The sequence below is a fragment of the Embiotoca jacksoni genome, unplaced genomic scaffold (assembly GCF_022577435.1).
Source record: "Embiotoca jacksoni isolate LCO1_2020_lvr unplaced genomic scaffold, fEmbJac1.0.p SCAF_77, whole genome shotgun sequence".
Lineage (NCBI taxonomy): Eukaryota > Metazoa > Chordata > Actinopteri > Embiotocidae > Embiotoca > Embiotoca jacksoni.
Window position 1 is genome coordinate 1,145,846 of NW_027185433.1, and position 12,233 is coordinate 1,158,078.

A 12,233-nucleotide genomic window follows, 5' to 3' on the forward strand; every position below is an offset into this window, starting at 1 on the left:
GTCTGACTACCTGTCTAACTACCTGTCTGTCTGTCTAACTACCTGTCTGTCTGTCTGACTACCTGTACCAGGGGTTTTAGTGCTAATTGTACCTGTGACAAAGTCTCTGGAAGGCTTTTATTTTGAAATGGGAACAGGAAGTGTTGAGTTTGTATTTAGATGTAATGCAGTGAGTTTAACGGGGCAAACGGGAGCGGATCAAAACGAGGCTTCGAGTCGACGTGAATTAATCAATGAACAAAAAAATAAACTTTGATCATTTAATTTCTTTTTAATTAGCTCTCTTGCAGGAGTATCTGTCTGTCTGTCTCTCTGTATGTCTGTCACCTGTCTGTCTCTGTTACTTGTCTCTCTGTTACCTGTCTGTCTGTCTGTCTCTCTACCTGTCACCTGTCTCTCTACCTGTCTCTCTACCTGTTACCTGTCTCTCTACCTGTCTGTCTCTCTACCTGTCACCTGTCTCTCTACCTGTCTCTCTACCTGTTACCTGTCTCTCTACCTGTCTGTCTCTCTACCTGTCACCTGTCTCTCTACCTGTCTCTCTACCTGTTACCTGTCTCTCTACCTGTCTGTCTCTCTGTTACCTGTCTCTCTACCTGTCACCTGTCTCTCTACCTGTCTCTCTACCTGTTACCTGTCTCTGTTACCTGTCTGTCTCTCTGTTACCTGTCTCTCTACCTGTCACCTGTCTCTCTACCTGTCTGTCTCTCTGTTACCTGTCTCTCTTCCTGTCTGCCTGTCTCCCTGCATGTTACCAGGTGTGCGTGTTCACCTCGAACAGCCGCAGGATGTTGGCCACCATGATGGACACGGAGCTGGCCGACGCCCCGATCACGCCCACGACCCTCTCGGGTTTGCGGATGATGGGCGGCTCCCCGTTGGAGCAGCGGATGTCGGACGTGTCCTTCTGGATGAGCGCCTGGACGAAGGTGAGCGACTGCTCCAGGGCGTAGGTGTCCCGGGAGCAGGTGTCCAGGATGCGGGCGCCCAGCGTGATGTTGGGCAGCAGCTCGGGGTCGCCGTTGACCTGGTCCAGCGCGTACAGCATGGCCTCCATGCGGTGGATGCCCTTCTCCTTCTTCAGCTCGCCGCAGGGCAGGCCGTGGGGGCCGCGGGCGTGGACGGGGAAGAGCCCCCCCAGCGTGATGTCGCCGGGGATCTTGATGGAGTGGGGGTGGAAGTGCTGGTGGGAGGAGCTCACCTGGACCACCTGCCCGCCGGTCCAGAGCCAGAGGGACAACAGGAGGCGGGGCCACGGCGGGGACCGGCGGAGGGAGACGTGATGATGGCGGTGGGGGGGGGAGCGGAGGGCGGGGGGGGCGATGCCTGACGATGTCATACTGAGGCGACGTTCAGCAGAGAGCGTTCATCCTGCTGTGGACGCCTGTCAATCAGTCGATGACATCACATCAGAGAGAGCATCTGATTGGCTGCAGCAGAGACTCTTTACGCATTCAAATCTGATTAAAGACACGTTTCATGTTCGAAGTTTTTCATTTTAAAACAGAAGATGAGCTTTATATCAAACATTTCACTACAAATAATCAGTTTTGTTTTATGTTTGAATAAAACAAAGCTTCACTCCAATATTTTCATCTTCCGTACTTCATGAAAGTCAAACGAACTCTTATTGATTATATTCATTGTCTATTAACAGGATTTGTGAGAGATGTTGAGCTGCAGACGAGATAAATGTTAAATAACAGGAAGAAAAAGCTGCAGCTCACAGCCGCTGTCAATCAAATCTGAAAATGCATTTTCCTATTTGAGCTTTTTTTGTATCTTTTATTTTGATGTTTCTAATTGTTTTTAAATTGTCTTTTCATGGTGTGTTTCTTCTGCTTGATATTTTGATGTCTTTCATGTTTTTATGTCATGAAATATGTCATACAATTAACTTGCCCTATAACATAAAATTTGTATAACCTCAAATTGAAAAATAAATCAGAGGGATATTATTGAATGTGTTTAAATTTATTGGACTTGTTCTGCAGCTCGGTCTGTTCTCAAAGTTAGAAATAATTCAGATTTTTATTGTTAAATTTCGATTTTCTTTTTTTTTTTTTAATTGAAAGAATTCATCAGCAGTTTGATCATTAAAGAGTCTGAGTGGTTTTATAACAGATTGATTTCATTTAAAGAGAAGAACAAAGTCCTGAAAAATGATCCTGCAGTGTGTGAAGGAAATATCTGGAAACACCAGAAAAGGAAACAGGAAAAGATAACCAATAAATCAATCAGTAAAAAAAAGATTTAGAAGCAAATTTTCAAAACAGACTTAATTTTTTTGTTTGTTTATTCTTTTCTGTATTAATCCATTAAATTCGTCATAACTTTATTGATCATAAAACAAGTGTCCCCGGACCTTTGGACCCATCAGAGCAGCGGACACCTCGGACAGATTATTGACGCGGGATTTCAGTAAATCTACATTTTAATCAATGAATTCAGTCTGTTGACATTAGTTCACTCATTCACCTCTCTGACGGTACTCGTGTGCTGTAGATGACCGTTTTCTTCATCTGATCAATAAACTCATACAAAAATAATATAAAAGCAGATCAGTTCTTGTTAGTTTTTCTTTTTTAATTAATCCGGTTCCGTGACGGAGTTCGGGTCTGAACTGGTTTCACTGGTTTCCAGATTCAAACAGTTTTTTTGGTTTTTTTTTTTTTATATTTAAAATCAGCTGGTTTGATTTTATTGTTTGACAGAAAATCAGAGCCGAACTCACCGCGGTGGGATCCGTCTCCTCCTCCCGGTCCGATCTCGGTCCCGAACCAGCTCCGGTCGGGCTGCAGGTCCACAGAGAACCGCCGGTCTGATCCGGTAAACCCTCCCGGTAAACTCTCTGCTGGTTCCCGGTCAGAAACTCCGGCTGCTCCTCCAACCAGCGGAGTACCTGTCTGTCCGTCTGTCTGTCTGTCCCCCTGTCTGTCTGTCCCCCTGTCTGTCTAATTAAAAGCCGCCCGTGATAAGAGCTGCTGGTGTTTCTATCTCTGTGAGGACCAGCTCCAGTTTGAGGACTTTGAAACTGGACCTGTTTACCGACGGCGCCCCCTGCTGGCTGCTACACTCACTTGTGCGTGTGCGTGTGTGTGTGTGTGTGTGTGTGTGTTTTACCTGTTCAGCTGTCAGACAGGTGTTCATTGTTTACCTCCTGATGTTTAAAATCACTTTGATCTTATCTCCTTCTCTGTGTCTGCATATCGACAATAACATCTGTTGCCGTGGGAACAGCAGCCTGTAAATATTCACCGCATCATAAACAATAAAACACAAAGTTTCATGCTGTGAAAAAAAAAATTAAAAAAAAACCTTTTACGGTCAATTATTTTTGAATTGGTTCTGCGTCGACCAATCAGCGGTCAGGACGGCAGAGATGCATGATTTTTGATGTTTTTGTGGATTAATTTTAGCATGATTGTTTGTGTTTTAGTAAAGTACTCAAAGTCCTTTACTGTGGTAAATATACCAATAACACTGTGAAAACACTTCAGTCCTCTTATATTTAATGTTTTTGAATTTATATGAATTTGATTTTCTCACCATTTCAAGGCCTAATTTAACAAACTTCTGTTTTTTTTCATCCAAATACTTCTGTGGTGTGATGAACTTAAAACTCATTTTCACTTCTACTTTACAGAATCTTTAAGTGACTCTGATAAAAAAAAGTTTTTAAAAAAAAGTACAAGATTGACCTCAGAAAAGTGGAATGGAAGAATAAAATTGTATAAAATTTTCAAGTAAAGTACACATCTGGAATCTGTGCTTTGGGCTTGAAGGTCGACCTTTGACCTCAACTCAGTCAGCCAATGGGATAGGAGCAGCGATGAGACTCAACAAACTGAACTTCATTGTAAACAACTGTTTGTTTTTTATTCAGTATAATTTTTTTTAAATTTCATTTTGTTAATTCCTTTTAAAGGAACGGAGCACGTTAAATAAATCACGGCTGTAAACGTGAAAAAAACCTGCTTTCCATTCGTCCATCAAGACACCAGCTGATGATCGTCTCTGTCGCCACCTGCTGGACGCAAAGCTGAACTTCAGGTAGTGTGTATTTCTACAGTGGTGTTGCTGTCGTCCTGCACAAACTGGAAAAAACTGCAGCATTTGAACGCATCGCCTGCAAACACATCTGGCTGCTTTTGCTCTTTAATATTTTAATATAAAATAGACGTCGGTCCGGCAGTGAAACATAAACTCTCGTGCTGCGTTCACAAACGGCCGCAGCTTCCTCGGACACTTTGAAAATAAGTTCGCTTCTCGCTCTTCCTGTTGAGGGTGAAAAGTGACACGTTTCCATGGCGACGGTGTGAATGCGCTCAGAGCGGCGCGTGTCGGTTTAACCTCCGTGTGAAACATTAACATAATGTTAAACAAGAATTCAGCCTCTGACCAATCAGGAGCTGCTGTCTTTCAGGCCGCCAGCTGATTGGTCCTCGTGCATTCGTGGCCGTTTGTTCTGCGGCTGCTCTGATTGGTCGGCGTCTCTGAAGCCCTCGGAGGTGATCTGGTATTGGACGGCGGCTTCTGTGTGACTTGGAGATTTCAAGATGGCCGCCCGCCGCTGCGACCCCTCCCAGTGTAGGAGGAGCCTGATCGTGGCGGCGTGGCCCCAGCTGTCCCCGAGGGCGGGCACCAGCTGAGAGTGTCCGCCCCGCAGACGGGTGGTCATCTGGTTGGTGATCACCACAGCGACGTGGTGGCTCGTTGCCACGGAGATGAGCTGCTGGCCCAAGCCGTTGAGGAGGCGTGTCCTCAGCGACAGGTCGTCAAACATCTGCCGGAATGGAAAAGCCACGCTGTCGATCACCAGGAGGCGGACCCTCGGATGCTCCGACAGGAAGTCGGGCAGCAGATGGAGCTCGGCCAGCAGCTCCACGTAGTCACGGCAACGCACCTGAGAGGGGCGAGGCAAACGGCCAATCAGGATCATTCGAAGCAGCTGCCGTGAGGTGCAAACATCGCTGTTACCCCGGCGACCCGCCATCGTTACCAGGAAGATGTTGGACAGGATGGTCTCCACGGTGAAGGTCGTCACGGCGTCGCGCTGCTCGTCGTCCTCGGCCAACAGGGAGCAGTGTCTGACGGCGGCGGCGGCGATGTCGACGACTCTCTGGAGCAGGAAGCTGCCCTCGGTGTCGACGTAGAACACTTGACCTTCGACCCCCGCCGAAGCACTGCGGCACCTGAACGTCCACCGCCAGCTGCAGGCTGAGAGGACCGCACGCAGACAGGCGAAGACACCAGTTCACATCTGAAGAAGGACCAGCGTCAACGTGTGTGTGTGTGTGTGTGTGTGTGTGTGTTTCTGACCACAGCTGTGTTTTTCCGACTCCCGGAGCTCCACAGATTTCCGTGGTTTTCCCGACAGGAACTCCTCCTCCGAGAGCGGCGTCCAGCTGAGAGGAGAACGTCACGATGCTCCTGAACTCCTCCTCCTCCTGCAGGAGCTCCAGAGCTGTCATCGAGGCCGACGCACCTCCTCCTCCGTCTCTCCCCACAGTCTGCAGCACTTCCAGCGCCTCCTGCTCCGATAGACCGGCATCTGCAGCGGAGCATCTCGTTACCGTTCAGGAAGCCGTGGAGTAAATTTAAAGCAGCTCGGTGTTTTATTTACAGGCAGAGTTCCTCAGAAGAATGACGTCATTCAAAGCAGGCAGGAGCTCAAGAACAAGCCAGGACGTTAAAACAGAGTTATTTCGAATGGAGTTTGGTTAGAGTACAGAAAGGTACAAAATATTTAAAAATGAATAGATATTATTTGCTCTGTCTGTACGCCAAATTCATCAGGAGACACAAGACAATAATTCAAAGAAGTCTTGTGAGTTTTACACTTGTTTAAATTTACTGATGATCTGTGGATCTTAAAACTGAGAGACTCTAAAGGGAGCTCGGAGCAGTGGACAGTTTCACATGGAGCAGCTTGTAGTTTTAATTCCGTAACCGGGTTGATCAGAAGAGCGATTAAATCCCCAGGAGTCCATCAGTTTGCTGTTCTACGTAGAATTCATGTTCAGTTGTATATAAGGAGATTAAAGTCGTGATTTTATGAACGGAGTCTGGAGAGACTGACTTCGAGGCTCCAACCAGGAAGGCTAAAATCCGTGATATTTTGGCCGGACTTTGGTGGGCGGTGCTGGCGCGCCGGGAGCGTTACCTTCGCTGAGTTGCGGCGGTTTGAGGTGCAGCAGGTCGGCGGTGAACTGGAAACCAGCGCCGACCAGTTTCACCTTCACGGCGGGACTCAGAGGCAGACTGGACACCGGCCTCTGCATCGGCCCGGCTGACGGCTAGCAGCAGCCTCCAAAACCTTCAAAACAACCCGCCATTACAGCCGAGCGCCCAGCATGCCTTTCAACTCAGAGCGGCGACAAACTGACAGGAAGAATACGTGCACTTCCGGTTTGAGTTTTCAAAGTAAGAGTTGCTCGACTTCCAGCAGCTTCAGTTTGTTTTGTTTCAAACATTAAATCAGTTAAAATTCTTATTAATTATCAATAAATGAACCGTCAGTAAAAATGTAAGTGTCCATTCATTTCAGACTTTTCTCTTTAAAGCCCCGAAAGTTTTTGTTCTGAATAACCGGAAGTTGTATATTCGCTCATGTGTGGAAGCCGATGGATTGTTTTCGTCATTAAGACGCGACAGTTTGCGCACGTGAGGAAGCAACAGCCGAGTTTTACCCAAAGAGACGGAAGGTGAGATTTAGCTAAATATTATAATAATATTTTGTTTGTCACGTCTGAATGTTTTAATGTGAAATAATCCGGTTCACTTCCGTGCAACAATGGCGGACGTGTTTATCTTCTTGTTCTTCTTCTGACGCTTGTTGTCTTCTCGTGTTGTTGTTGTTGTTGTTGTTGTTGTCGTCTCGTGTTGTTGTTGTTGTTGTTGCCAGATTGTACGCAGGTAGTTGTTTATTGATTGTTTACCTATTTATTTAGTTGATTTCTGTGGTGTTTATTACAAAAAGATGGAAAGAAGAGAGGAAGAGGAGGAGACGATAGCTCAGAGAGAGGAGGAAGAGGAGGAAGAAGAGGAGGAGCAGGAGGAGGAAGAAGAAGATGATGAGGAGGATGAAGAGGATGAAGCTGCTGAAGACAGACATGATGATGATGATGACGTTGATGAAGAGCAGAGTAACATCAACAAAGATGCTGCTGGTTTGACCGCGAAGAAGAAGACGGCTTCCGGTCCAGACAGGAAGTGCGTTCCCGGGATCGTCTACCTGGGTCACATCCCTCCGAGGCTCCGCCCCAAACACCTGAGGAACCTGCTGTCGCTGCACGGAGAGATCGGACGCATATTTCTGCAGCCTGAAGGTACAAAGTACACACTACAAGTACACACTCAAATACACACTACAAGTACACACTACAAGTACACACTACCAGTACACACTCAAAGTACACACTACCAGTACAAACTACAAGTACACACTACCAGTACAAACGACAAGTACACACTCAAAGTACACACTACAAGTACACACTACAAATACACACTCAAAGTACACACAACATAACACAAACACACAAGTACACACTGTCTACCACTGTTGATCTGATTTATTGATTTATTGATGAATCGATATGTTGACGTATCGACGTATCGATCAGACCGCCAGGTGACGAAGAGGAGGAGGAAGGCGGGCTCTCGGCGGTGTGACTTCACCGAAGGGTGGGCGGAGTTTAGAGACAAACGGGTGGCGAAGAGAGTCGTAGCGTCGCTGCACAACACGCCGATGGGGAGCAAGAAACGCCAACGCTTCTCCTCCGACCTCTGGTGCATCAAGGTACGTCTGCTCCTCTTCATTCTCCTCCTCCTCCTCCCCCTCCTTCACTTCATCTTCCTCCTCCTCCTCCTCTTCATCCTCCTCCTCCTCGTCCTCTTCCTCCTCCTTCACCTCCTCGTCCTCTTCCTCCTCCCCCTCCTCCTTCACCTCCTCTTCATCCTCTTCATCCTCCTCCTCCTCATCCTCCTTCTCGTCCTCCTTCACCTCCTCCTCCTCCTTCACCTCCTCGTCCTCTTCCTCCTCCTCCTCGTCCTCCTCCTCCTCCTTCACGAACTCCTCTTCATCCTCTTCATCCTCCTCCTCCTCATCCTCCTTCTCGTCCTCCTTCACCTCCTCCTCATCCTCCTCTTCCTCCTCCTCCACCTCCTCGTCCTCTTCTTCCTCGTCCTCTTCCTCCTCCTTCACCTCCTCGTCCTCTTCCTCCCCCTCCTTCACTTCATCTTCCTCCTCCTCCTCCTCTTCCTCCTCCTCCTCCTCGTCCTCTTCCTCCTCCTCTTCATCCTCCTCCTTCTCCTCCTTCACCTCCTCCTCGTCGTCGTCCTCCTCCTCCTTCACCTCCTCGTCCTCTTCCTCTTCCTCCTCATTCACCTCCTCTTCCTCTTCCTCCACCTCCTCCTCCACCTCCTCCTGCTTCACCTCCTCGTCCTCTTCCTCCTCGTCCTCCTCCTTCACCTCCTCTTCCTCCTCCTCCTCCTTCACCTCCTCTTCATCCTCCTCCTCCTCTTCATCCTCCTCGTCCTCCTCCTCCTCTTCCTCCTCCTCCTCGTCCTCTTCTTCCTCGTCCTCCTCCTCCTTCACATCCTCCTCCTCCTCTTCATCCTCCTCCTTCACCTCCTCCTCCTCGTCGTCCTCCTCCTCCTTCACCTCCTCTTCCTCTTCCTCCTCTTCCACCTCCTCCTCCTTCACCTCCTTGTCCTCCTCCTCCTCCTCTTCCTCCTCGTCCTCCTCCTTCACCTCCTCGTCCTCTTCCTCCTCGTCCTCCTCCTTCACCTCCTCCACCTCCTCCTCCTTCACCTCCTCCTCCTCTTCCTCCTCCTCCTCTTCCTCCTTCACCTCCTTGTCCTCCTCCTCCTCTTCCTCCGCGTCCTCCTCCTTCACCTCCTCCACCTCCTCCTCCTTCACCTCCTCTTCCTCCTCCTTCACCTCCTCCACCTCCTCCTCCTCCTCTTCCTCCTCCTCCACCTCCTCCTCCACCTCCTCTCTCTCCTCAGTACCTGCACCGGTTCCAGTGGACCCACCTGAGTGAGCGTCTGTCCTACGAGCAGACGGTTCTGCAGCAGCGACTTCGGACTGAAGTCTCTCAGGCGAAGAAGGAGACGAACTTCTACCTGAACAACGTGGAGAAAAGCGCTCGGCTGGACAAGCTGAGGAGGAAGAAGCGGACGGACGGAGGACAGGTAAGACAGGCGGACTCCTGACTCCGCCCCCTTTGAGTCCCCACCAGGTGGAGACAGGCCGTAAACTCTCCTTCGTTCTTTCAGGTGGAGGATAAGACGTGGGACTTCACCCAGCGGCCGACGGAGGAGGAGATCCAGATGAAGAAGAAGAAGAAGAAGGACTCCGTTAGCCGAGACAAGTCCCGCCTCCTGCAGCAGAGCAGCCAATCGAACGTCTCGCTGCTGGCCAAGATTTTCAACTCCAACCAACCGTAGCGACAGCAGAGACGCCTGATTGGACAGGACTGTTTCCAGAAACTTTATGCCGATGAAGGAGGTGTGTCAATCACAGCCAATCACAGACCAGGGGGGCGGAGCCATGAAGACTTAACGAGCTCATTAAGGCCGATGACGGAGGCTTTTACTTAACTTTTGTCTTTGTGTTTGTTATTAAAGATCATTTAACATGAGTGACCTGACCTTTGACCTCTTCTATCTCTTTTTTTTTTTTTTTTTTTACCTTTATTGAAACAAAACAAAAACAACAGTAACAACCACAGAGTGGAGCGCCAACAAATACAAACAATAAACAGTGAAACACTTTATATAAAAAATATTAACACGGTTTCTGTCTGATTAAAAAGTGGAAACAATAAAATGATGACATCACAATTTGATGACCTCACACTACCAGTTCAACCCAGTTGTGAAGTGGGAGGAGCTTCTTTTTTTGGCCTCTTGCAGTTAAAAATGTTCCTTCAGACAGAAGTACCACAAATTCATCTTAAAGAAAAGTCTGAATCAAACAAGAACAAAACAACTCAAACTCCCAGGATGCATCACCAGCCGGACGCAGCCAATCACAAAGCTGCACTTCCTGCTTCAGGACGTCAGAGCCGCCTGACTCACCTGTCTGTCTGTCTGTCCCCCTGTCTCTCGACCTATCTGTCCCCCTGTCTGTCCCCCAGGTACTCGGACCTCTCCAGGCCGTCCAGAACCCTGGTGTACTCCAGGTGAGCCCGGTAGAACCTGCTGCTGAACCTCCGGTTGGACCGGATGTAGTTCAGGTATTCTGGAGCTCCGGGACAGATCACGTTGTCGGCCAGAACCACCGATCCCCGAGCCAACAGGCCGCAGTCCTGGGGGGGTCAGAGGTCAGAGGTCAGGAGGATCAGAGGAAGTCAGAAGGGTCAGAGGGGAGGTCAAAGGTCAGAGAGTACCTCGAGCAGCGTGACGTCCGGCAGGTAGCGGTCCTTCCAGTGGTCCAGAAACACAAAGTCGAACGTCTGGATCCCGAACATGTCGGCCATCTTGGGGATCAGGTCAGCTGACTCGCCTTCCAGCACGCACACCTGAGTGACATCATCGATCAGTGACGACGCCAGATTTATTCATAAAGTGTGAAGGACGGCCCAAACTCCTCCTCAGTGACCTTTGACCTCTAACCGCTAGGGCTTTTGACCTTTGACCTCTGACCTTGTCCTGCAGTCCTGCGTGCCGGATGACCTGTCGCGCCACGCGAGCGTATTCCGGGTTCATCTCCACGGTGATCAGCCTCGTCGCCGGGGGCAACAGCCTGGCGATGCGGACGGCGGAGTAGCCGCAGTATGTCCCCAGCTCCAGCGCTGTGGACGGAGATGTTTCCATGACGACCGAGTCCAGAATGGCTCCTGGGGGACAGACAGAGGGACACGTCAGGTGAGTGTGTATCAGTGTGTACTAGTGTGTGTACTAGTGTGTAGTTGTGTGTGTACCTTTCTCGTCCCCTACGTTCATGGCCCACTCTGTGTGTGTGCAGAAGTGATCGATGGCCGTGACGACGCTGTCCGGATCTCCTCTGACTGCATTTAGACTGACGGCCTGCAGGAGGCGCTGAGAGACAGACAGACAGACAGACAGGTGAGCAGAGAGACAGACAGACAGACAGACGAGCAGAGAGACAGACAGACAAACAGACAGGTGAGCAGAGAGACAGACAGACAGACAAACAGACAGGTGAGCAGACAGACAGACAGACAGACAGACAGACAGACAGGTGAGCAGAGAGACAGACAGACAGACAGACGAGCAGAGAGACAGACAGACAAACAAACAGGTGAGCAGACAGACAGACAGCTGAGCAGACAGACAGACAGACAGGTGAGCAGAGAGACAGACAGACAGACAGACAGACAGACAGACAGACAGACAGGTGAGCAGAGAGACAGACAGACAGACAGACAGACAGACAGGTGAGCAGACAGACAGACAGGTGAGCAGAGAGACGACAGACAGACAGGTCAGTAGAGAGACAGGTGAGCAGACAGACAGACAGACAGGCGAGCAGAGAGACAGACAGGCAGACAGGTGAGCAGACAGACAGACAGACAGACAGGTGAGCAGAGAGACAGGCAGACAGAGAAACAGGTGAGCAGAGAGACGGACAGACAGACAGGTCAGCAGACAGACAGACAGACAGGTGAGCAGAGAGACGGACAGACAGACAGGTCAGCAGACAGACAGACAGACAGGTCAGCAGAGAGATGGACAGACAGACAGACAGGTGAGCAGACAGACAAACAGACAGACAGGTCAGCAGAGAGATGGACAGACAGACAGACAGGTGAGCAGAGAGACAGACAGACAGGTGAGCAGAGAGACAGACAGGTGAGCAGAGAGACGGACAGACAGACAGGTCAGCAGAGAGATGGACAGACAGACAGACAGGTGAGCAGACAGACAGACAGACAGGTGAGCAGAGAGACAGACAGGTGAGCAGAGAGACAGACAGACAGACAGACAGGTGAGCAGAGAGACAGACAGGTGGACAGAGAGACAGGTGTCTGTGGTCACCCGAGGCCGTGTGGTTCCCTTCAGCAGGTCCAGCGCCGTCTCCAGCAGGACGTCGTTCCACAGCAGAGTTAGAGAGGAGTTGGACCGAACCAACCGGGGAACCAAACAAAGACACAGAACGAACAGAACCAGGAGGATCACGGACACTGTGAGGACAGACATGCTGAGAGACAGACAGGTTCAGAGAGACAGACAGGTCACAAGAAGGGACGTACCATCAG

At 49.7% G+C, this 12,233-nt stretch overlaps 4 protein-coding genes across 4 annotated transcripts in view; 1 reads left to right on the forward strand and 3 right to left on the reverse strand.

The window, feature by feature from the left end:
- Window positions 1-2,859, reverse strand: part of grm6a (glutamate receptor, metabotropic 6a) — a 23,902-nt gene extending 21,043 nt beyond the window's left edge. The window contains exons 1-2 of the mRNA XM_069177775.1: window positions 2,735-2,859; window positions 773-1,384 (exon numbers count right to left, since the gene is read on the reverse strand). Coding sequence (XP_069033876.1) covers window positions 773-1,339 — 567 coding nt within the window. The 5' untranslated portion in view covers window positions 1,340-1,384; window positions 2,735-2,859. The remainder of the gene's footprint in view (window positions 1-772; window positions 1,385-2,734) is intronic.
- A 1,037-nt stretch (window positions 2,860-3,896) lies between these two features.
- LOC138215546 (DNA repair protein RAD51 homolog 3-like) lies at window positions 3,897-6,347 on the reverse strand. The gene is given in 5 exon segments (XM_069177777.1): window positions 3,897-4,906; window positions 5,003-5,176; window positions 5,178-5,220; window positions 5,323-5,554; window positions 6,167-6,347. Coding segments are annotated over 5 exon segments (1,068 nt in total). The 5' UTR covers window positions 6,285-6,347; the 3' UTR covers window positions 3,897-4,405.
- Window positions 6,348-6,583: 236 nt separating this feature from the next.
- On the forward strand, window positions 6,584-9,650 carry abt1 (activator of basal transcription 1). Its single transcript, XM_069177778.1, has 5 exons — window positions 6,584-6,707; window positions 6,983-7,331; window positions 7,629-7,804; window positions 9,016-9,201; window positions 9,286-9,650. The coding sequence occupies exons 2-5, from the start codon at window positions 6,983-6,985 to the stop codon at window positions 9,454-9,456; spliced, it is 882 nt and encodes a 293-aa protein (XP_069033879.1). The 5' UTR covers window positions 6,584-6,707; the 3' UTR covers window positions 9,457-9,650.
- Window positions 9,651-10,103: 453 nt separating this feature from the next.
- comta (catechol-O-methyltransferase a) lies at window positions 10,104-12,174 on the reverse strand. Its single transcript, XM_069177788.1, has 5 exons — window positions 12,013-12,174; window positions 10,935-11,052; window positions 10,657-10,850; window positions 10,401-10,532; window positions 10,104-10,319 (listed from the first exon to the last, which is right to left on the reverse strand). Exons 1-5 carry the CDS (start codon window positions 12,172-12,174, stop codon window positions 10,122-10,124), a joined length of 804 nt encoding a protein of 267 aa, XP_069033889.1. The 3' UTR covers window positions 10,104-10,121.
- Window positions 12,175-12,233: the final 59 nt, after the last annotated feature.

Bases quoted from the DNA above. Each gene is read 5' to 3' on its own strand.
- comta (XM_069177788.1), bottom strand. From the start codon at position 12,174: ATGTCTGTCCTCACAGTGTCCGTGATCCTCCTGGTTCTGTTCGTTCTG. The intron at 11,053-12,012 runs GTGACCACAGAC...TCTGTCTCTCAG, and splicing joins AGGGAACCACACGGCCTCGG to CGCCTCCTGCAGGCCGTCAG. The intron at 10,851-10,934 runs GTACACACACAA...TCTGTCCCCCAG, and splicing joins GAACGTAGGGGACGAGAAAG to GAGCCATTCTGGACTCGGTC.
- abt1 (XM_069177778.1), top strand. From the start codon at position 6,983: ATGGAAAGAAGAGAGGAAGAGGAGGAGACGATAGCTCAGAGAGAGGAG. The intron at 7,332-7,628 runs GTACAAAGTACA...CGTATCGATCAG, and splicing joins CATATTTCTGCAGCCTGAAG to ACCGCCAGGTGACGAAGAGG. The intron at 9,202-9,285 runs GTAAGACAGGCG...TCGTTCTTTCAG, and splicing joins AGCGGACGGACGGAGGACAG to GTGGAGGATAAGACGTGGGA.